This window comes from Ostrinia nubilalis, chromosome Z, assembly GCF_963855985.1.
Source record: "Ostrinia nubilalis chromosome Z, ilOstNubi1.1, whole genome shotgun sequence".
In the NCBI taxonomy this organism is placed as follows: domain Eukaryota; kingdom Metazoa; phylum Arthropoda; class Insecta; order Lepidoptera; family Crambidae; genus Ostrinia; species Ostrinia nubilalis.
The window spans coordinates 4463885-4487531 of NC_087119.1; the positions used below are offsets into that span (position 1 = coordinate 4463885).

At 35.6% G+C, this 23647-nt stretch overlaps 1 protein-coding gene across 1 annotated transcript in view; it reads left to right on the forward strand.

Moving 5' to 3' along the window:
* Positions 1-23647, forward strand: part of LOC135087027 (coiled-coil domain-containing protein AGAP005037) — a 195184-nt gene that overhangs the window by 72215 nt on the left and 99322 nt on the right. The window contains exons 3-5 of the mRNA XM_063981878.1: positions 17285-17320; positions 21378-21517; positions 22788-22892. Coding sequence (XP_063837948.1) covers positions 17285-17320; positions 21378-21517; positions 22788-22892 — 281 coding nt within the window. The remainder of the gene's footprint in view (positions 1-17284; positions 17321-21377; positions 21518-22787; positions 22893-23647) is intronic.

Sequence of the window (23647 nt, forward strand, 5' to 3'; positions counted from 1 at the left end):
TGTGGTTTTACTAAATGTATGGAGGCTGGAAACGTTGAATTTTCAAATAGATGCAGTTTATTTTGTAACCTATTATTGGTACCATTGGATAGAGCTCGTGAAACTTCAGGTTCAGAATGTCCAATTCCCAAAATGTCCAACGGTTTCAAAATGTCCAATTCCCAGAATGTTCAATTCCCAAAATGTCCAATTCCCGAAATGTCCAGTAAGCACTATCAGGATCAGTAACCAGTTTTTGGATATCTTGTATAGTTTGGAAATAATCGAGTGAGATCACTTATCGTTTTCACCCTGTATATAATTTTCGCAGTAGGAAAGTTTACTTAATAAACGGACTAATGATCTATGTAAAAAGATATTTTTATTAAGATTCTAAACACAAATAGTCTAGCGGCCATGCTCTTGGGGTGAAAATAGGAAACAATGGTGCTCAAGTTAATGAGGCGGGTAACCTTGGCTTAGTTTCTCTCTCTCTCTCTCTTTATATTGAGATAGTGGTATTTTGTTGTTTGGTTGTCAAGTTAGAAATACTTACATTTTGTTTTACTATCATCTAGAACAGTCTTTCCCAAAGTGGGCGATAACGCCCCCTTGTAGGCGCTGCAGGATTAAAGGGGGGCGGTAAGAGACCCAGAAAAAAAATCGGGACGTTGTGTAGAAGCTTGGGAGGCGTCATTTACTAGGAGGACTCTTAGACACCGACTGAGCACTCGACACTCGACTACAAATGGGGGCGCTAAAAAAAATTTATTCTCAAAGTGGGCAGTATACAAAATAAGTTTGGGAACCGCTGATCTAGAACTAGGAACTAGGTGGATGGTGGTAGGAACCACTGAATCGCATCAATAATTTCTGTTGTCTCGAAAGTGACAGAGCACCAATATGCCTCAATTTATGAGCAAATTCAGGTTCACTGTTTTGACGTTTTGCTAATCCAACTGATTGAATGTGGCGTCATATGCTTTTGGATCAAATGAAAAAACAAAATGTGATTAAATATAAGATCATTTATGTGTGCAAAACTAAATAGCCGCATCTTAACCTATTTTTCACTTTAAAACAAAACAATATGTTATGGACATTATGGCAAAGTAATATTACGCAAGAAACAGTCCAAACTCATAATGCCAAATTATATTAATTAATATACTTAATTATGCAAATCGTTCAAAATCTGTGGCTGTACGTACACGAGCACTATACACGAGCCAAATTTCTCTTTTATGATATTTGTAAGTACTAAGGTTACATTTTGAAATAATCACTGATCAATGTAATTCATTTATTACTTTTACCTCGACTGTCGGCAATTATTCATAATAACCGGCGATTATTAATATTTTTTAATTTATCACATTCATCGTAACATATATCTTATTTTGGAATTTACGTCAGCTTTGTACACAAGCACAAAAATTCTGATATTTTTCCCTTGATTACAGTGTTATTATAAAACATATTATTCCATGATCGTAGCTGCGTTAGAGCATTTTTGTTTCCCTTTTTCTAATTTGCATATTTTGGATCAATTGGTAGGTATAGTTTTAAACTCGTTTGTAGTGTAGAGCTTATAATCATTTGAAATAGTGATAGATAAAACAGAAACAAGTGGTTTATCATTGTAATCATAATCGCATGAACTCATTGCGTCTATACTTAGAACGGTATTATGCCCTAGAAACTTTTATAATACTTATAGATGTTCGGTCCAGTAATGTGTGGAAGCAAGAAAATAATATATACCTTCAGCATATGAAATATTAAAATCAGGGTTATTAAAACCTGCAATAATACCTATACTTTTGAACCGCAATCGAAACTGCCAAAATTGAAATGATACTTATTAACGTGAATATTTTAAAACTGAATTGTGCATGATACATTATGCGAGTTTCCCCTCCGGAAATTTGTGGTAAGCTTATCAATATGTAATCGGATAGTCTTCTGCAAAATATAAAATTATTTTAATAAATTGTTTCTCAACAGTGGATATAAATAATTGTTGCAACATAAAAGATGATCGAGGTATAGTCCAGTCATTTAAGCTTAAATTTGGTAAGAATCTCGGAATTAGAGATACCCAGCTGTAAGTCTGTAAATACTTGTATATTGACACCCTAAAAGTTGTCTCAAAACCTACATATGGTAGGGTGTAAGCAACTATTAAATTTTAAGGTCAAAGGTCACAAAAATCGGTTTTTTGCGCTTTTTTTGGAAATATCTCATTTCCTATGGGTTTTTTGCTATTTGTATTTATTATCAATATTGTAGAATACTAAATTCTCTACAAATTTTGTTTAAAAAATTTTTTTATACGGTGAACCGTTTTCGAGATAGAGGGCGGAGAGCGCGCGGTCACTGCATCACTTCAGGTCAACTTAAGCGGTTTAGGTTTTTCATACAAAAGGATTTTCCCGCTAATTCCCGTGGGAATTTCGGTAATTACTTGTTGTAAATAAGCTTTAAGTTTACTAAGGTACCTACATGCCAAATTTCAAGCGTCTAACTTCCGTTAAGCGTTTAGATTTTTCATACAAAAGGATTTTCCCGCTAATTCCTGTTCCCGTGGGAATTCCTAAGTAAACTATAACCTGCCCAGGTGTATGAAGAATAATTGTACCAAGTTTCGTTAAAATCCGTCTAGTAGATTTTGTTTCTATAAGGAACATACAGACGGACAGACAGACAGACAAAAATTTTACTGATTGCATTTTTGGCATCAGTATCGATCACTAATCACCCCCTGATAGTTATTTTGAAAATATACACTCGACGTCAAATAAATCGCACCTCCCGCGACAAGCATTTTCAAACGTATGCATCCCCACTTCCCACCAATATTGGTACCACTTAAAAGCCTAGTTCTAACCTTCATTTCATTAAAGGAAAGGTTTTTACCCCAAAAATGTGTCTTTAGAAGGATCCAGAGTCACTTCTTCAAAAAGTAGGTAGTTACGCTAGAGCCAACTTTTATGGCTATAAGACTGTTAAGTTGGGTTTAATTGCTATCCATCTGCTAAAGAGGACACGTGAAATCATTATTTGGTTTTATAATCATAAAAAATGGTCTAATTGATCCCATAGGTGGGCCCAAAGTGAGGTATTTTTTCAAGTCACATTTATGGTATATGTTATTCATTTATTAAGAAATTAAATGCGCTTTTCTTTAAGGATATTTATTGGGCTTTCAAATAACACCAACATTGTTGGGGCACCTTGATTGTGTCAGGAGAAAATCGTTAAAGTTTGCGTCGCGGAAGGTGCGGTTTATTTGATGTTGAGTATATTTCATGTATAGAATTCTGTCCGTCTGTATGTTCCTTATAGAAACAAAAACTACTCGACGGATTTTAACGAAACTTGGTACAATTATTCTTCATACACCTGGGCAGGTTATAGTATACTTAGGAATTCCCACGGGAACAGGAATTAGCGGGAAAATCCTTTTGTATGAAAAATCTAAACGCTTAACGGAAGTTAGACGCTTGAAATTTGGCATGTATAGGTACCTTAGTAAACTCAAAGCTTAGTTACAACAAGGAATTCCCGAAATTCCCACAGGAATTAGCGGGAAAATCCTTTTGTATGAAAAATCTAAACCGCTTAAGTAGACCTGAAGTGATGCAGTGACCGCGCGCTCTCCGCCCTCTATCTCGAAAACGGTTCACCGTATAAAAAAAGTTTTTAAACAAAATTTGTAGAGAATTTAGTATTCTACAATATTGATAATAAATACAAATAGCAAAAAACCCACAGGAAATGAGATATTTCTAAAAAAAGCGCAAAAAACCGATTTTTGTGACCGTTGACCTTGAAATTTAATAGTTGCTTACACCCTACCATATGTAGGTTTTGAGACAACTTTTAGGGTGTCAATATACACGTATTTACAGACTTACAGCTGGGTATCTCGAATTCCGAGGTGAACTTACTATAATGACTGGACTAGTAGAATATTTCGTATGGAAAGTTTCATTTCACGGTGTTTTTTTGTTTGTGATTTGGTGAAGTGTAATTTTCGCAACCACCTACCAAGTACCATAAAGTTTGCCATTCGATGTATTTTAATTTTTTTTCTATTTTTTTTTATTTGGAATAAAAAAGTACGCAACGTACAGCAAAAATGTTAATATAATGCAGACCTATGAGTGACAATAATTGTCACTCATAGATCTGCATTATATTAACATTTTTGCTTATTATCCGGCCACCCTGTGTTACAGTAAAACGACATAAAACACGTGGGAAGTCCCAACAGTGCGAGAACCCAGGCGAATGAATTGTTTGAATTCGCGTCCTAAAGGGATTTGCTTTAGTTTGGACAGAGCTTAAAACAAAGCTGTTTTTGTGTATTCTCTCTAGTAACTTTCAGGCCACCGTTTGTTTCTAATTTCTACTTGGCCCAGTTGACGGGGATGGAATTCCCAGGCATTGCAATTTTTTGTGTCAGTTTTGTGCAACAAAGTTTGGTTTAATTAACCTAATGTAGTGTATACGATATCGATGCTCAAGTGGGTGACGCCATCATTCTTTGCGCAAAGTCTATTTTTAAAGTATATATTTTTTAATTGGAAAGGTCGAAGTAGAAGGTTAAATGGAGATAAAAGAAAGGGTAGAATAGGGTAGCCCTGAAATTGCCTTTATTATAAAAAATAGTTATTTACTTCTTGTGTTTCTTGTTACTCTTTTCAATTTGTATTACTTGTTGGTTATTATATCAAATTATTATCGTTTATTAAATCTAGGACTGACAATCGGGCCTAATGTCGTGATATCACACCAAATTACGCGATTCGGACTCGCGCACGTAGGGTTCCGTTCCGTACCATTATTTATAAAACATTAGACACCGTATTATAACTTGTTTTCGATTTCACCTGTCCCGGTGTCTGTCTGTAGCTCGGTGTCTGACCACAATGAATTTTTACAAAAGCCAATTCTTCCATGTATTTGTCGAAAATGAGAAATAGCGGCCGTTTTCGAGTACCTGGTGCAATAATTATCAAAGTGATGTCCTGAGCCTGGTGACAGATAGGCAGACGGATAGTGGTTACATCATACACCCAAATGAACCTCTAGCATAGATTAAGCAGAACTCGCAAGAGCTGTAAAACCCTTTGGACAAAATCAAATCAAATCAAATCAAAAATCGTTTTTTTACTCACACAGACATTGAAAACATACATGAGATAATTATGATTATGATGTTTAATATCAGTGTGAGTCTGATGCCTATGCTAGGTATCGAATACCTGTGTTACAGGACATCAGGCTCCCACCGCCTCGAACCTTACAGCACTTAGACAAGGCTATGAGCTAAGTGTAAGAACAACATCCATGTGGACAAAGATTTAACAAAAAAAAGAAAATAAGTAAAACATAATTTACAGAATAAAATTAAGAAGATACAATACGATACAGAAAAAAAAAACAATGTACCTAGTGCACAATAAGAGTGTATGTGTATCTAGGCACAAGTGTGTGATATTAATGAGTGTGTGTGGATGAGAGGGTGAGCCCACTTCTAATCAGACGCTCCGAGACGGAAGGCCGCCGCCCGTCCGCAGGACCATACATGGAAAGTTGTATGATAATAGCGTTGGTATAAAATTGTCATGGCACCTAACGACAGCAAGTGTGTAAGCCCGCGCACGCACGAAGACCGCCCAGCCCAAAAACGTCAAATCCGAGAGAGCTCTAAGTCCATAGGTGTGTTTTAGATGTACTTATTTAATTAGTTTTTCGGTTTCATCGTAGTTACGATATCATCATCGTATCATCATATACGATTTCATCTAGCATAGATTAAGCAGAACTCGCAAGAGCTGTAAAACCCTTTGGACAAAATGATTTCATTCAGCGTAGGGTTTCCGATTTCTCGACTTATTTTTTTTCTCGAGTTTCGGGAATTCTCGAGGCCAAAGTCTCGAGTTTTCTCGGGTCTCGAGTCTTTTAATTAAAACTGTTGAAATCGGTTGAAATTTAATAAAAACACAGGTTTTTATTAATGTTATAATGTGTCTGGGTTATAATCAAAAATACTGTAAAGTTTCAACAAAATCCGTTCAGTAGTTTTTGCGTGAAAGAGTAACAAACATCCAGACATCCACACAAACTTTCGCATTTATGATATTAGTAGGATAATTATAACTTAGTAATTAACTAAAGGAACAAAAGTCATAAAGTCGCGTGTACTTTAAGGATTAATAACCATAAATATCTGGAGCTCCAATTGAATCACTTGTTTTCCAAAGAACACAAGTCCAAATTAATTGAAAAATTACGATAATAAACCTACATTTACAAACAAAAAAAAAACTTTTAAATTAATTTTTAAACTTAAAGATAACGACTTGAATAAACGTATTTACGAGTACCTAAACTAACAGATAGTTAACAAAAAATTTCAGTCTTTAAATCAGTCAGTTATACAAACATAATAAAATATAGCATACTCGTAGGTGAACATTATTAGTTTCGGTTAAGATCATTACGTGCAAATCAAATTAGTTAAAAAAAGGAAAGACTAGGCCAGTCTAAACGCAACGTTAACCTATTAAATAATTAAAAACTTACTTTTGTCTAAGAAAATAGGCTTTCAAGAATATTAAAGCTTCAAAATCGAAACTCGAGAATTCTCGAGCTCCGGTAATTTTTATCTCGTCTCGAATGAAGCCAAACTTCTCGAGTTTTCTCGAGTTCGAGAAAGCTCGAGCAGAAACCCTAATTCAGCGGCATTAGGAAGGAACATATTCTTTGAGTAGGTATTTGACTCATTTTGATAGCATTTTGGATTTGTGAATTTTTTGTGAGGATACTATTGGAGTATCTCGTTTAGGTGCAGAAGGTCCAAGTTGCAAAATGTCCAGTGGTTGCTTTCCAGTTTTCAGCAAGCGTTGGGTTGTCACTCTTTATTTGATTATTGCGAGTTATTGAGAGAAATCGTCGTCAGGATTTTCAGTGAGGTTATTATTATGTTTCACTTGTATTCTAAAATTGTTTGAAATTATCTGTTTTTACTTCAAAATAATTTCAACATAATTTCACTTCACTCGACGCAACTATAGTCGTATCGTCTGCATACCTCAAATTACTGACCCTGCGACCGCCAACTACAACTCCGCCGTCCCAGCCTTCAAGTGCTTTCCGCATTATGTATTCGCTGTTCAGATTAAATAATTTAGGTGACAAAATTCATCACTGACGCACGCCCCGTTTGTGTGGAAAGTCTTTGAGTTTTGGTTTTCCAGTTTCACGATACCCCTGCCTTTAATAGAAATCTTTATATTTAATTAATACTTGTCAGTAAAGTTGACTGGCCGAATAGCATACTTCCCTTTAGGTACGCAACCCTAAAAACAAATAAAGTCTAAAGTATTAAAAGACAAAACAGAAAAAGATTTTGTTAGGTATATAATTTAAAAATACTCACAATCTGCAGCTTCGCTTTCAATCGTGTGAGGTAGGGAGTAAAATGTTCTTCTGTGAGTTTCCATGGTAAGCCCGTTGCCCAGTCTTCATTGCAGTATTTTTAATTTTTAAGTGGATGCATTCCACCATTCACAAAATACGCGGAAAAAGAAGCTTGAAGGAATTTGCTGGTGATTCGGCTTAATATTGTATGTATAGTAGCGATTTATCGTTCAATTTCAGTTTATCGACACTAATTAAAGCACTGTTCCGCTCCTCCACACACTTTTTGAGTCCTTCGCTATCAAATCAAGTCGATATAACGAAGAACAAAAGTTCATTCAAACAAAAATAAATAAATGTACCATTAAAGAAAGACGAGACTATTGATCCAAATAAAAGTATTCAACCTGGGAGCGCACAAGTATTGTTTGTAGAAAAAGAAAACCGTCGACGACTTCTTACTGCTTACTCTTAAACATCAACCCCCTTTAATAAAAAGCTACACCCGGGATGAACACCGGATTCAAATGATATTTCCATACTAAATGACAATTTAAATCACGAGTTCAACTAGGGTGTAACTTTTATTATTATTCAACATTATAACTAGACAGTTTTCTTCTTACTCAATTAATATTAGAATTATAAAACAAATATTTCAGGTAAAAGTGTTTTACGTGTCTATTTAACAAAGACACTCTTTGCATCATTAAGGCATGCAATGAGATCTGCATCACAATCTGCATGGAGTAGGTAATTAATGGAGCGACTGCGTTTCCACGAACCCTGTTGTTGTTTATCATGGCACGTTTGATTACTTGGAAAAGGTAAATAAATAAAATCTTTCATTTCTTCACAAAGATTTCGCAGTACCTACTGTTTGTTTATGTTAAGCACTTATGTAAAATTACTTATTGTATTTATTACAGTTTTCGTACATTACGTTGTTTAGCTTAGTCATAGAGCAAAGCCTAAGTTCGTTATGATGTTGACGCGACAATCACAAGTATAGCACTTTCAAATTATAGTAGGTATATACCTACATTGCTCTTTATTTATATATTTTTTCCTAAGAACTATGGATAAACTAGCTCTGGCTAGCAAGTGAAAGGTGGACTTCATTTGGGAAGAACGTCAGCCTGTCCTGTCAGTTCTACACCGCAATTAATTTGCTACGCATCGTATTCGCATAAGGGGGCGTCCATAAATTACGTGAGACAATTTTGGCTATTTTTCAACCCCCCCACCCCCCTTGGTGAGATTTGGTGAGATTTTGCCTGACCCCCTCCCCCACCCCCAAATCTCACGTGATATTAAAAAAAATCCGAAATTTAATAGTTTTGGAGTAATATAACTGAGAAACATTTTTTTTTGTGTGCTTTAACGTTGTCGCTAACGAGTGCATCAAAAAGATCTATAAAGTTGAAGATCTTAGTTCTTGAAACTATCTGCTAGGGACGCTGTACAATCATCATACATTTAATGTATGTCATTTTTTACGCAGTCGCTAGCGGATGACGATTGATGTAAAGTCGCACTAAGCCCACTGATTACGAATAGATCCAGAAAAACACGTGTAGTGACAGCGGTTAGTACTAGGGTCACATTGTTTTTTACAGAAGTACCTAGTCTAATTGTTCCTTTCTACAAAATCACTAATAATCTAGCAAAATCGATTTTGATAAAAAAAGAACTTGTTTTATAATTTTCTTAATTTCGTCATTTATTCTGCATTTAAGTATTCACACATGCAGACGGAAGCATTTTTAGTTTTATTTGTTTAGACTGTATAGAATAAAATGACATTATCATCATACAAATATAATTTTTTAGTCTTGACAAGGAACCCTTATAGTTTCGATATGTCTGGCTGTCTGTCTGTCCGAGGTTTTGCTTGGAAACTATTGGCATTAGGGAGCTGTAATTTTGTAGAGGTATGTATATTAATCACGCCGACAAAACGGTAGAATAAAATTTTGAAAAAAAACTTTTACATGTAGGGGAGCTACCCCTACATGTAAAGTGGGGATGATTTTTTTTTTCGTCTTCTACCCCATCGTGTGGGGTATCGTTGGATAGGTCTTTTAAAATGGCTTAGGGGTTTCTAAGACCATTTTTCGATTTAGGGATTCGTTTGCAAAATGTTAAAGTTTAAAGTGCCAATTTTTGTCCGAGTAGGGCGTCCCCCCCCGCTAAAAACTAAACTGTTGGCTTGATAAATCTGGAAAAATTCAAGATTATAGTGCTTTTTATGAACTTTCAAGGAAAACTATAGCGGTTAAGATAGATCAGTTAGTTCAAGAGTAATAGTCATTTTACTAATGTATTATAACATTTCATACCTAATAAAAATTCCTTAGAAGAAAATATTAAAAGTGACTTTAGATGAAGTAATTGCTTACTTCTGAAATATATTATGATAACGACGGACAACTACGGAACCCTACACTGCGCGTGGCACGACACGCACTTGGCCAATTTTTTTACTTAAGATTCAACCCAGTTTTCTGGCAAACTCTATTTCTCTATTTCTTGTGGAAAAAAATACGTGATATTTCCCGAGACCCCCCCTCTCCCCCACGTGAGATTTAGTGAGGTTTTTGTTGACCCCCTCCCCCCCCTAAAAGCCTCACGTAATTTATGGACGCCCCCTAATACACAGACAAAACAGTCCACCTTACAGTCGAAGAGGGTTCAGGAGTGCCGGCACCCTGCGATGTGACTGCTGGTTAGGGCATGCAATTCGGATATCCGGATATCCATATTATTCGGATATTCGCCACATTTATTATTCGAATAGCATCTATATAATTATTCGGTCTTTTCGAACAATACGAATACTACGTCTTTCCTATTAAAAACTTGTAAAAATATCTGACCGCAAACTACTTAATAAAACTTAAAACTATTAAAACTGCAGGCAAGAAGTTAGCGGCCAGCAGTGCTGGTCGAAGGTCCGGTGAGTCCTCTTAACTTAGTTGGCCAGGCTATCGAGTTTCCGCATCCCGCATTCCCTTTTTATGATCCTTCGAGTCTGATTTATAGTCTTGTTTATTCCATCATTAAGATTAAAATCAGATTGAATATTATCCGAGGGCCGGTCAAATTTTTACTTCCTTAACATTTGAGTGATCCCCTTGAGGTCCGGACCGTTGTCCATGAAATGTATCACGTGTGGGTCATCCGCGGCAGAAAACTTCAAATTGCATTCTTCATCGTTGTGGGATTGCAAGGATCAACCACAATAAGGAACCTAAGATGTAAGTGCTTCCTTCCGAGCGGGTGTTGTGCTCGGGGACCAAGGTCCAATTTACACCATCTTGGTTTTCCTATATACAGTTCCTGTATACTTGGCAGGGTATAAAACTCCGACTACGCGATTCAGGAATGTAGGCGCGGTGGTGTCAGCCATAGTAACTTGTGTGTTAGCGCCATCTGTTGGTTAAGTCCGTAGTGGCGAGTCGGTAGATATCGCCACAGTCGTCTTCCATCCTTCGTACAGTTGGAGGACCTTGGACCAACGTATTTTTCCTTCACGTCTGTGTACCGTCCATTTATCATTGCTAAATCTTCCAGGATATATCTGCTTTTGATCACCATCGGTCATGACAACTCATGGTGGTGATTCGGGATATAAAATGAGAATCCGGGATGCGGATGGGATGACAGGACCCACGACTACCGGGATTGGAGGTCGTGTGGAAGGTGGAACAAACTCGGCCGGCAAGCTGTGAACCCAAGATTGCACTGGATTAGCCTGGTAAGAACTAAAAACCACCTTAGAAAATGCTGCTTCCAAGGTTTCCAATTCGACAGCAAGAGCTCTATTTTGATAAGAAGACCTCTGCCGACAGGCGTTGCGCTACGACCGAGCGTTCGCTTTTCGACGAATGACGAGATTGGGATGAATGGCGACCTGACGCCGCCCCAACTGCATGGTGGGAAGAATGAGGGTCAGAAGAAATCGCCTCTACTGGATGACGTGAGAAATGATTTTCGGAAGCTGTCGCAGTGGACTTACCTCGGCTCCGTGTTATCATATTTACCAACAGTACCTGGGATCCGGCTCGAACTATGTGGTGAACAGCCGCTCGGGCGGGTGGATATAATGAAAAAACCTTTGGTTAAAATAAAGGTTTATTTTTTCCAAAATGCCCAGACGGCTATCAAAAACACAACTTCAAAACATAAAAGACAAAAAGGTAGCAACATGTAATAATATTAAAAAAATGGTTGGTTATGTTCGTTTACCTATCGGTTCCTAATAGGAATTTTTCAAATTTTGAGTCAATACGTAGGATTTCTTCTGTACTACCTACCCACAGCGGGTGTAATACAGCCGCTATAAATTTTCCAGTATACGAGGACACTTCGAACCTCTTGGTGGTGGTGTGCCATTTCGTGTCACTGTATGGAAAACATACCATAATGCATGTATGTTTTTAAATAGGTATCTGATTAGATTTTAACAAGTCTGACAAGAAGAGATTTTACGCCCGATTCCCATATTCAATCCTTGTCCAAATCCGGATTACAACTGTCAAATTGAATTCAGTTTTAGATTATATTTCCAAAATTTTCGATGCATTTACACTTTAATATTGTTTAAATAGTCTTATAAACAATATAAAAATGTAAAAACATCAAAAACCGCAGTTATTTTGGCCAAAAACATATTAAAATTTGACAGTTGACAATCCAAATCCGTATAATTTGGATTAGGATTGAATATAGAAATCCAGCATTAGTTGATAAAGTGGACAACTCGTCCGTGCGTGAACCAGTTGTCACTTTTTTTCATCTAATTCGATTAAAACACTTCACAAATTATTAGGTTAGCCAAAACACCAAACTGCCGACAAATGCAACCCCGTGGCACCTTATTGGACTGCTACTTTCGTACTTTCACGCATTTGCTTAAGAAAGCAGAATGTATTGTAGAATGAGATGTTGGGAAGGTAGAGATGTAATGCATAATATAAGGGGGACCCCTATAACTTAACGTGCCCAGCGATGCGCACCCCCCTGTGAGATCCAAGGAAACTGAGGGGGTGAATAGTGCGAGTGAGATAGCCAATGTAGTGGATATTGTTCCTAAGCTTGGGAATGTTTTTTAACGGAGCTGCGCAGTTGTAAGAGCAACTTACGTATATCTAGTTGCATTATTCGATTCCCTGGTGAAATTTTCAGTCGATCGTGTTTTGTAGATGAATTTAGAAGAGGAAGGAATTACTAACACATGAGAAGTAGTTTGAACTATAAATTGAAAACAAATTATTTACAAAAACTAGTGAACACAACTTTTTTTCTGGAGAGATCGGGTAGAAGGGACGTTCAATCAGACCGCCACAGTGTACCAAGCATTTCCCTCTACACCGTCGTTAAAGCCTTCATTGACTGGACTAAGCTATGGTTTCAACAAGATGTAACAAGGGGGCTGGGCCGGTGTCGCAGCAATATGCCAAAAAAACAGAACACATTGCTCGAACTCAGCACATTAGTTGGCATCTCTCTATATTATGTATATCTATGGGTGTAACAGTCCAAGTATTTTTTCCCCTTGAAAAATGCTTTAAATTTACTTCACAGGTTTACAAATTTACCTTATTTTATCGCTTAATGTCCTAGGCAGTTTTTGACAGTACTTAGAATACACAGCTTCTAAATTGTAATATTTTTTTGATACATCAAACATACGCAAGTACCAAGTTCAGACAGTAATTTTAAATTAAAGACTCAGATTCAAGTTCCGCAATACTTAGATACATAGTAATTTTTAAGATAGTACTTGTGAGTATTGTTAATAAATTATTACCAATGCACTAAATAGGCCAGTAGAATTAAACACAAAAATGAATTAAATCGGAAATAATTCCTACTAAAAAAGATTTTAGGGTTTTAATGGCTTCATTAGTTGCCCATAAAGATTCTCCTAGATTTTCGACAGTTGTGCTTAAGTGGTGGGGGCCCTCGAAAGGGGCGCTTTTTCGGTTTTCCGGTTATACCGCGTAAAGGACTTACCCTATCGAAAAGTGGTCTTCCTGACGGTTGAAGGGCATTTAATCCTGCATTAAATAAGACCAAATTCATATGTTTTGAACAAACCGTTCTCGTGCAAATGTTCGGCAAAGTAGAAAATATGTGTATAATTAATGACCCTCTCCACGTCCAATGGCTCGTTACCCGCAGGCTTCCAAGTCTTGAAAAGGAGCGCCTCAACCAGTGTAACCCTATCAAGGCTTACGAGCTGGATGCGCCTATCCTTGTTCGTCCCAGCCGTTCCTTAACTGCGGTTGCTGCACCTCTTCCTGGCACTCACCTGAACGACTCTGTGCTACCTACTGTGGCTGTCCCTCTTCCTTGTATCCTCCTGCACGACTACGTTGCCTAGCAGTATGCCTGGTCTAAGGTTCGACGCCAAAAATCAAGAACAACAAGTTCATATTAAAACGCTGAAGAGGTTTTTGTTTGTTTGTTTGAACACGCTAATCTAGTAGAATTACTAGTTTGATTGAAAGAATTATTTTTGTGTTGAATAGCTCATAAATTGAGGAAGGCTATAGGATATATACAATCACTCTACGACTAATAGAGGCGAAGCAGTAAAGAAAAATGTTGCAAGCACGGAAAATAGTATTTAAGCTATTTTCACGCACGGAAAATAGTATTTAAGCTATTTTCACGTGTACGAAGTTGATTTTGTGGCCTCGAACCTTAGACCAGGCATATGGCTAAGCAATGCAATCGTACAGGAGGGTACAAGGAAGAGAGGCAGCAACATTAGGTAACACAGAGTCGTTCAGGAGAGTGCCAGGAAGAGGCGCAGCAACCGCAGTTAAGGAACGGCTGGGATGAACAAGGATAAGCGAATCCAACTCGTGAGCCTGGACAGGGATACGCTGGTTAAGGCGACCCTTTACAAGGCTTGGGAGCCTACGGATGACGAGCTATTGGACGTGGAGAGGGTCATTAATTATACACATATTTTCTACTTTGCCGAACATTTGCACGAGAACGGTTTGTCCAAAACATATGAATTTGGTCTTATTTAATGCACGATTAAATGCCCTTCAACCGTCAGGAAGACCACTTTTCGATAGGGTAAGTCCTTCACGCGGTATAACCGGAAAACCTAAAAAGCGCCCCTTTCGGGGGCCCCCACCACTTAAGCACAACTCCGTCGAAGTCGAAAACCTAGGAGAGTTTTAATGGCCAACCAATGAAGCCATTAAAGCAATAAAATCTTTTGTAGGAATTATTTCCGATTTAAAATCTAATTCTACTGGACTAAAAACTGTTCGCACGAAAGAGAAAAAAAAAAAAATCCAAGCAATATTGAATATCAGGTCATTTTGACTATCTTAGACGTTTCGATCTATCTGACGCTGACTGTACAGACTATGTACTCTTGACTTGAGCAGCTGCCCTCACTGTTATTTTCCAAAAATGAATAAAGCACTACCATGGCCTTATCAATTGTGGAATATTGACGATTTCCCCTGGAGTTAAGATCGATAAAAATCAACTTCTTATTTTTTATAAATGTTTAAAAAAAAACATAAATCCCAAAAGACTATCGTACGGTACTAACCGTTGGTCGGCTCTAACACAGGGTAAAGAAAATGTACCGACACAAAAAAATGACCAAGTTAGAAGAATCCTTAAAAAGTGAATTGGGAATGTTTTCAAAAAGTTTGTCCCGTGTTTTAAAAATATTTTCTTGGCTTCTTGTGAAAATAACAGAAATAAAAAACTTGTACGAATGAAAGAAAGAAACTGTACCTACTTAAGGAAAAAATGTGAAATTGCTGTTACAAATCAAAAAGAAAAATTCTGGAGAAGTTTTTTAATGTTGGAGTTTACATCACAAACTTACGCAATGATCATTAAGTATTGAGAACAAAGGATCAGGAACATCAATCAACTCATCTACACACATCAACATGGTCTAGCTCTTCTCTGAAGCATATCCCAGGCATGCTCAATAGGATTTAAGTCAGGGCAGGGCTATTAAACAAGGTATATTTTAATGTGCAGGTGTCTTAACAAAAAGTTAATAGAATTTTAGTTATTTAGGTTTAATTGAAATATCCCTAGACCATGTTGTTGTTGATATGTGTATTTCGGCTATAGATTTCGGCGATTTATACATGGAAATCTAAAAAACATACCTATAATTTATATTTATCTTCGAAGAACTTTCTCTCGCTTCATTTTTTAAATTAATTGCGTGTTTCATAGTTAGATTCATTCTAACTATGAAACGTTATATAAAAAGATACTAAATAACAAAAAGTTAATAGAATTTTAGTTATTTAGGTTTAATTGAAATATCCCTAGACCATGTTGTTGTTGATATGTGTATTTCGGCTATAGATTTCGGCGATTTATACATGGAAATCTAAAAAACATACCTATAATTTATATTTATCTTCGAAGAACTTTCTCTCGCTTCATTTTTTAAATTAATTGCGTGTTTCATAGTTAGATTCATTCTAACTATGAAACGTTATATAAAAAGATACTAAATAACAAAAAGTTAATAGAATTTTAGTTATTTCGGTTTAATTGAAATATCCCTAGACCATGTTGTTGTTGATATGTGTATTTCGGCTATAGATTTCGGCGATTTATACATGGAAATCTAAAAAACATACCTATAATTTATATTTATCTTCAAAGAACTTTCTCTCGCTTCATTTTTTAAATTAATTGCGTGTTTCATAGTTAGATTCATTCTAACTATGAAACATTCGTAAACATGTTTCAGCGTCATCTTCTAATGGGTGCTGTTATCACAACAACCTCCAAAGAACCTGCACACAAGCGGCTAGTAGTTAGAACCATAAACAGGTTTACGGGTTCACATTTCAGACATCAATCTTGGACCCGTTACGTAAAGGTTTACAAAGAATCCTGTAGGTGTCGTTACAACAAGTAGCGCAGCTAAGCGAAATCCTTCACAATTTTCGATCATCATCACATCATTTTAAAATAGTCGCGAAATCAACTATGTATGGATTTAAATTACGTGATTATATTCATTTTTTATATTTACCTCAATAAGGACCTGAAAAATTGTGATTCCTGCTCAAGTAAATAACGCTATATTAGAACATCTCACAATTTAGAAACTGATCTATGTAGTAAATCTGACTGGGTTTATGTTTTATTTGTATTATTATTATTAGTACTGTTACAAAATGTTTTATTGAACTTTAAATTAAAAATATCTGCGCTGAGCTGAAAGCGCCATCTCTGAAGTGCATGTAACATCAACTGCATGTTTCATGCAAATCAGTTCACCGTCACCTAGGGCCATCTAGCGTGCAAGTTGAAGTCTGAAATGCAATGTGCAGCGCTGCTAGAGTTTCAACTATATCCCGACAGAGTACGCCGGCTGTATCGTTTGCGAGCTCTGATCAAGGGTGTTTATTAGGCCCTAAAATCACATATTGGATGAAACAATTTAGTTGTAAATAATAAACATCCTTATACTACACAAATGACTTAAATCTAAATTAAAACCAACATTTAATAAGATAAATGCTATTACTTATTTGTTTTTGCAAGTAGGCTTTTGATGTGAAAGCACTTAGAATGAATCTGTATGTTACCGTTTGATGTAATCAGCCAAGTTCTTTGTTAGCTGGACCTAAAAAACTTAACTAGACTTTAACCCCCTTATAAATAAAAGTAATACCCTAGTTGAACTCTGGCTTTAATTGTCATTTAGTATGGAAATGTCATTTTAATCCAGTTTTCATCCTAGGTGTAACTTTTTTAATAATAAGGGGGTTAGAGTAGTATTTTTACGAAGTCAAATATATTCCTCAAACTCAGTAGCTAATGCTGGTTGTTTTTGTTCCAGAAGAAGACTGGCATGGAGATGGTTCACGAATCGATGGTAAGTCGCCCCAGAAAATCTTATGGCAAAAAGATGATTGCCGAGAACAAAGTATTCAATTTACGAGTTTATCTGGGTTTTAATACTTGAGGTTCATCACGATTTTATTCTGTGCTATAGGCTAATAAAATACGAGTATTCAAATGTAACTAATTACAACTAAAATCACCAAAGGATTTGGATTATGAGTGAATAACTCACTCTGTTACGAACTGAATAACATCTTTAGTAACATTTTTTAAAACGTATTATAGTTACTAGGTCGCGAAAACCTTTTCCTGCTCGCTTGAAAAGACGCGATCGTATTAGCAGACCTTTTATGTTACCCGCGACTTACATTTTTCTTAGTTGTAACTCTTCAGATATAAATCAAGAGAAAATTATAAAATGCTCAAAGAAAACGCGAAAGAAAATTTTAATAAAAAATTCAATCGATGCTCCAATCTATCTGTTTAATGTGGTATCTTAATTATTAAAACAACTTACGGACGACAAACTTATAAAAAACTGTTGTTTTAATTACATAGTTTTCAATGTTTAGTTTTCTTTCCGCGATTGAATTATAATACTATATTATTAATATAATCTCTATTTAATATCTATATCTCTATACAGAAATTAGGTATGTTTTATTAGTTTTGTCAAATTAACAGTGATTAATTAATAAATTTTACTGCGTTTTGTGGTATTAATAATTTTGTGTGAAATTCGTTTACCACTAGCGATACCACTGACTGTTTCACTTTAGAATGAAATACTTCATTTTCAACACAAAATTAGTAAATTATCATAAGATACGGAAAATCTCACCGCGGTTTCCAACCGATGAGTTATCCTTAACCAAACAGCAAAACTGAAATTTTCACTTCAGGTACACAGTACCAAATTCACAGGCACGTACACCAATGTCTTAATTTTATTCATGTAGACTCGTAATAGGTATTTATGAGAGATTTAACTATCAATAGTTGTGAGAACGAGCTTGTCCTCTCCTGCAAATTCGCGGCAAAGTCGTCAGTCAACGCTGTCAGCCGTGACAGCCAAACGTTTTAATAGATGACGTGCGGCTGCGGCTTGGGGCGCTGCATTTACGCCGCTATACGTTTTGGAATGTTTATTTATTTTGCTGGACCGCTATCGATACAGTACTTGTTTTTTTTTATTGTATTTAAATACGTACTATCGGCAACAGTGTTAATTGCCGGTCAACCCATTGCTGGTCATTTCGTCGCGTTCTATCTCAAAGAATCACCATATAATGAGAGCGAGAGCAAAAACAGAAATGGATAGTTGCAGATAGTACAGTAGCTATTGTTAACGTTGGTGGTTATTGGTCTGACAGCCACATGTTCTAGCTTTCAGTCAGAAAAAAAGCCAAGACAATGTTTTGCGCATCCAATTTTATAGTGCGCAGTGCAGACATTATTTAGTTTATCTTTATTTTTGTTTTTACTTCATATTATTCCTAAACTTCTCAAATTTACATTTTGTGTTAGTCAAACATACTCCGAGCGTAAAAAAATCTGTATGATACAATTTTGGGCTGAATAGTTCATGCGATCACCTGTTGAACGTGAAACCTCGTGTTACGTATGTTACAAAAAACTATTTACAATCAATCTTATGACTTGGATTTAGAGTTTATATTAGCCAACAAAGTGTGACTTACTTGTGACTATTTGGTGGTGTGATTGGCATCGTTTTTTGTCTTTTTCTAACATACATACTGACCCAAATGTCAGTTGAGACATCAGTATAAATCTATTAATATTATAACGTATAGTACGTTTTATTTTGAGCGCTTCATAGTAACTCACATCAACGCCAGTGTTTACCATCTCAAGGCGCCGGAAAGGCCGCTCGCGCGTTTCGTGCTTCTTTCATAAATTATCTTAAAATATTTTTTTAACCATGTGTCGATGGATATTTCAATTATATGAGACTCTGCTGTTCAATTTCCGTTATATTTTCAGCGTAATACAATCTGTTATATAACTTTTTAATTATTTTTTAACTTGTTTTGATTTACGTTTGAGTTCATTCACGTAGTATTTTTATTTTTGTTCATCATACATTTGGTTCTGCTTTAAGGGCTGTGGTAGAGGCTGCTTTACATATTTAGAGCTCGACGTGCCTGAGAGATGGCCCGAAGCGCCAAGAAATGTATATATTAATCATTTTCCGCAAAGTCCCACACATAGTTTTAATAGTTTTCAAGAATTTGCCATGTACCCGTGACAGCCGAAAGGTAGGTTTTTTAAACCAGATTGTTTACATATCATAATCATTGTATACAACGTGTTAATGAAAAAGCGCAAAACCTCAGACACCCTAAATTATTTTTATTATAAAAGAATTATGTAAATTATTAAAATTAATTTTCGCGGATCATTTACGAAGATATTCACTCTTTTTGTTTTCGCCCCGCGCACTTGTTATCTCTTTTTTACGCATTTCTGGAAACGTATTGACCTTTCACACGCTGATTGCAAGGCATGCACGCCTATGAGTAGGTTAGTAGTTAACGTAGATAGGTTATTCACCTCTGATAATAGAATTAGGTAACGATTAAACACGGCGTAATTAAAATATTTTTTTTGACCCTAATTTTTTATTAGTGGAATCGATACTACTCTCGATTCCTAATCAACTAATAAACTAATTTCAGGTTTTGCGCTTAATAGATCGAAGCGTCTAAGATAGCAAAAATGATCTGATATCAAAATTTCATATAAATGTAACCAGTCAAAGTAAGCATATTGTTTGAGGCACCCAAAGTAGTCAATATATGTTAGCAACACTGTTCTCAATTTCATATGAGCTGCCTAAATGTTATGTAAACCCAAAATAATGTAAAAATTGTTAATTTTTTGGAACATTGGTCAAAAAATCATTTTCAGGAAAATGTACACTAAACGTACTGCCGCACCCAGGTTTATTAAAACCAGCTTTCTGGGAGCTCTGTGTATAATATTGAGTAGGGTCTGTATGCTCTCTGAGCCTATCTGTATTTTTTTTCCGGTATTCGCTCCCAACAGAGTTAAAGTGCGTTTATGAGCTTTTATTGACTATGGGTATGACTTAAGATGTCTTGTGAGGCTTTATTTTAATTGGTCCCACCAATGTTAAATGGTATTGAGTACGGGACTCGGAGTTGACACTCCATTACTTTTCTACTATTAAACATAATATTTTTTTATAATTAAACATAATATTACCTATGAGTCGTTATTTTCAGATGACATCGTTAAAAACTATAAAGTTTTTCACTGTGTAAAATAAATGAACTACCTATAAAGTAGGTAGGTACACTCCCGTTTGCACTTGTACACATTACAAAATTATTATTATTCGAAGTATATCGAACATTAACTGTAATTAAAATCGATTTATTGAATGTTAAAATCCACTGGCGTATGTTGGTACACATTTTGCCTCAACGGACATTTAACTCGCTTGATGGTTGTTAACATACCTACACCAGAAGAAAAAAAAAAAAAAGAAGGTAGGCCTAAATTATACTAGCATGAACTTCGCTTTGGATATTCACAGATAATATTTTTTGTTTAATTTGTTTTCACCTATTTTGTTTCGTTAATTGCAGTATCTGATGCTTTCTACACATCATGAGGGTGTAATTTGCTACCTTCGAGGCCGTACATTTCGAATTATTGTTGGAAATTTTAGTTCTTTCGTAGGTAGAGCAAGAAGAATGCATTAAGGGTTGTTTGTATGTGTTAATAGGAGCAGAGTGTCAATGACAAAATGTTGTTAAAACAGAAAAAGTATACAAACAACTTTAGCTAATATAAAGTCACAGCTAAGTTTGGTTTATCTTGTATTAATCTATATTATTAAATTTTTAGCGTTTAGAGTCGCATCTCAAACTAATTTGAAAATTATAAATAACTTGAAAAAATCGAAGTGTCTAAGTAGCTCAGTTGGAAGAGCAGTCGCCCGGCAAGCGGAAGGTCGTGGGTTCAATTCCCGCCTTAGGCAGTTCGATTTTTTCAAGTTATTTATAATTTTCAAATTAATCTATATTGTTTTTCCACAGGTGGGTTGTCGGATGGGGAGCAGAACCGAAGCTCTTCCAGGGGCAGAACTTCCCGTCGCGACGATCCACGGCGCCACACCCTCGCCGGAAATCACTATTACATTCAGAACCATCCTGGCCAGATACCCCATGACCTTGAGGTGAGTATGGGTCTCGTCGGCTGTGGTTTTAATGATCTAATTTTGTTCATTTTGTTTCAAACATTTCTAAGCGGTATTATTTGCTGATTTGCTGAAACCAAATACTAAAATATGTATAAACGACTTTGTTTAATTTATTATTTATTTTACTAAAATTATTATGGGCCGAATTCCGTTAAAACAGGTTTATTGATCTGAATCTTCTTACGAATAATAGGTAAGTAGCTTAATTCTGAGAACCAAAGTACTCAGACATGATTATATTTGTTTATTAACAACGCGCCCTGTCTACATATTTTCATTTTTTTATTATTGAGTTTTCTACTGATACTCAGGGTTGATTTTTATTTTACCACAATCTTCATTATGCGGGTTGTCATTTTTAAGAGTAAATACCTATATTGTCTTGCAAATACATTAATTAGCATTTTCATGTACAGTCGCGGAATGAAAAGGTTCGTCACCTTAGTGTCGGTTTTCGCTTGCACTGTAATAGTCAAACCTGCCAACATAACCGTGCAAGAAACAGTGCTACTAACATTTAAATAAATATGACGTTTGCTAACGAATAAGGTTTTGCTTGTTTATTTTTCTATCCCATCAGTGCAATGTTACAAAATGTATTTTTTTTAATTTAATAGATAACAGGTTGAACCAACAAGAAGGTTTTAGTTTATCAATCATAATAATCTTCTTGACAAGATAAATCGTCAAACAACTTTGATCTGAATAATTTTGAACTTTACTGAAGAAGTGTTAAAGATTATTTTCTATAACTCGAGATTATTCTGTAACATAGTTTCAAAAGGTAATATGTGCTCGCGATTCGTTGAAGGAATCAATTTGAAAACTGACGAACCTTTTCATTCCGTGACTGTACATTGCTAATGAACCGAACTTGATACCTCGGACTAAAATTAGTTAAAATAGTCTCTACAATTTTAAGTGATTTGGTTACTAAAACCATCTCTTTGTATATTTTATGATATGATGTGTTTTTTTTAATGCTTGCAATATCAAATACGCGACAGTGGCTTTTGCGATGGTTATTTAAAGAATTAATATTAAACTATGATATTTATTGTACTTGAAGATCGATTCGCTACTCTTTTTTGTTTGAATCAGTCAGCTTGTCAATGAATTGATTGTTTCATAATTTTATTTAAAATCACTATCTTGATATATGCATAGTATCGTGTCAATTTACTTATCTTCTTTTACCTCTCTTATCACTCACCATTTATTTATTATTTATTATGTTATCCTTCAGCATCGGGGACCTCAACCAGCAAATATGAATTCGCCTGAGTATGCCATCGTTACCAAGTTCCGCGATACAAAAAATAATATAATATCAAATCAGTTCGCACGAAAGGTATGAGAACCGACCGTTTTAGGCTGATTTTTGATTGCGTAGAAAGAACAAATGCGTTAATTTCGCCGAAGATTCCAAGTAACCTGTACTTTTTCATAATTTTTTCGTTAATGCAACATGACATTATTATACAGAAGCTTTTTACAAATGCGGTAGTTTTTCTTAATTTCATGGATTTTTTAATAATTCCAACTTGGCTTTCCCAACACCGTAATTCCTGTGTAGCTTCTCCGTAAAACTAAAAAACTTTCGTTCCGGTAGTCTCTGACAAAAATACTCGTTAATGAAGAGTAAAAGGTATGTTCCTTTTGTTGAAAAAGGGATTGGCCGAAGACTAATTAAAAAAGGAAGGAAGGAATTTTAATGTTTTCGTGTAGTACTAAAAAAGAGTTACCAGTAAGTAACTTCAGAAAGACTTAGGAAAGTATTTGCCGAAATCATTAAAGTTGGCATAGAAGTGAACTAAAAAGCTAAAATTTCGTTTTTTATATTAGGTATATACTATCCCCTTCGTTCAATATACACAGTTTTTATAGCTTTAATTACGAATACTTCGCACATCCTTAATTTCAGAAATCTTTATGGTCGTCATTTCTTCACCTGCCTAGACGACATATTATTTATCTGTGCTTTTTCTCTTGGCGACACGTTAAATTATAGAAACGCATTATGTTAACTTTCTACGGAATAAAAAATCGGCAAGCTATCTTGGTTTTGGGTGAATGCTTTTGATGTATTTTAAAGGTACTAACATT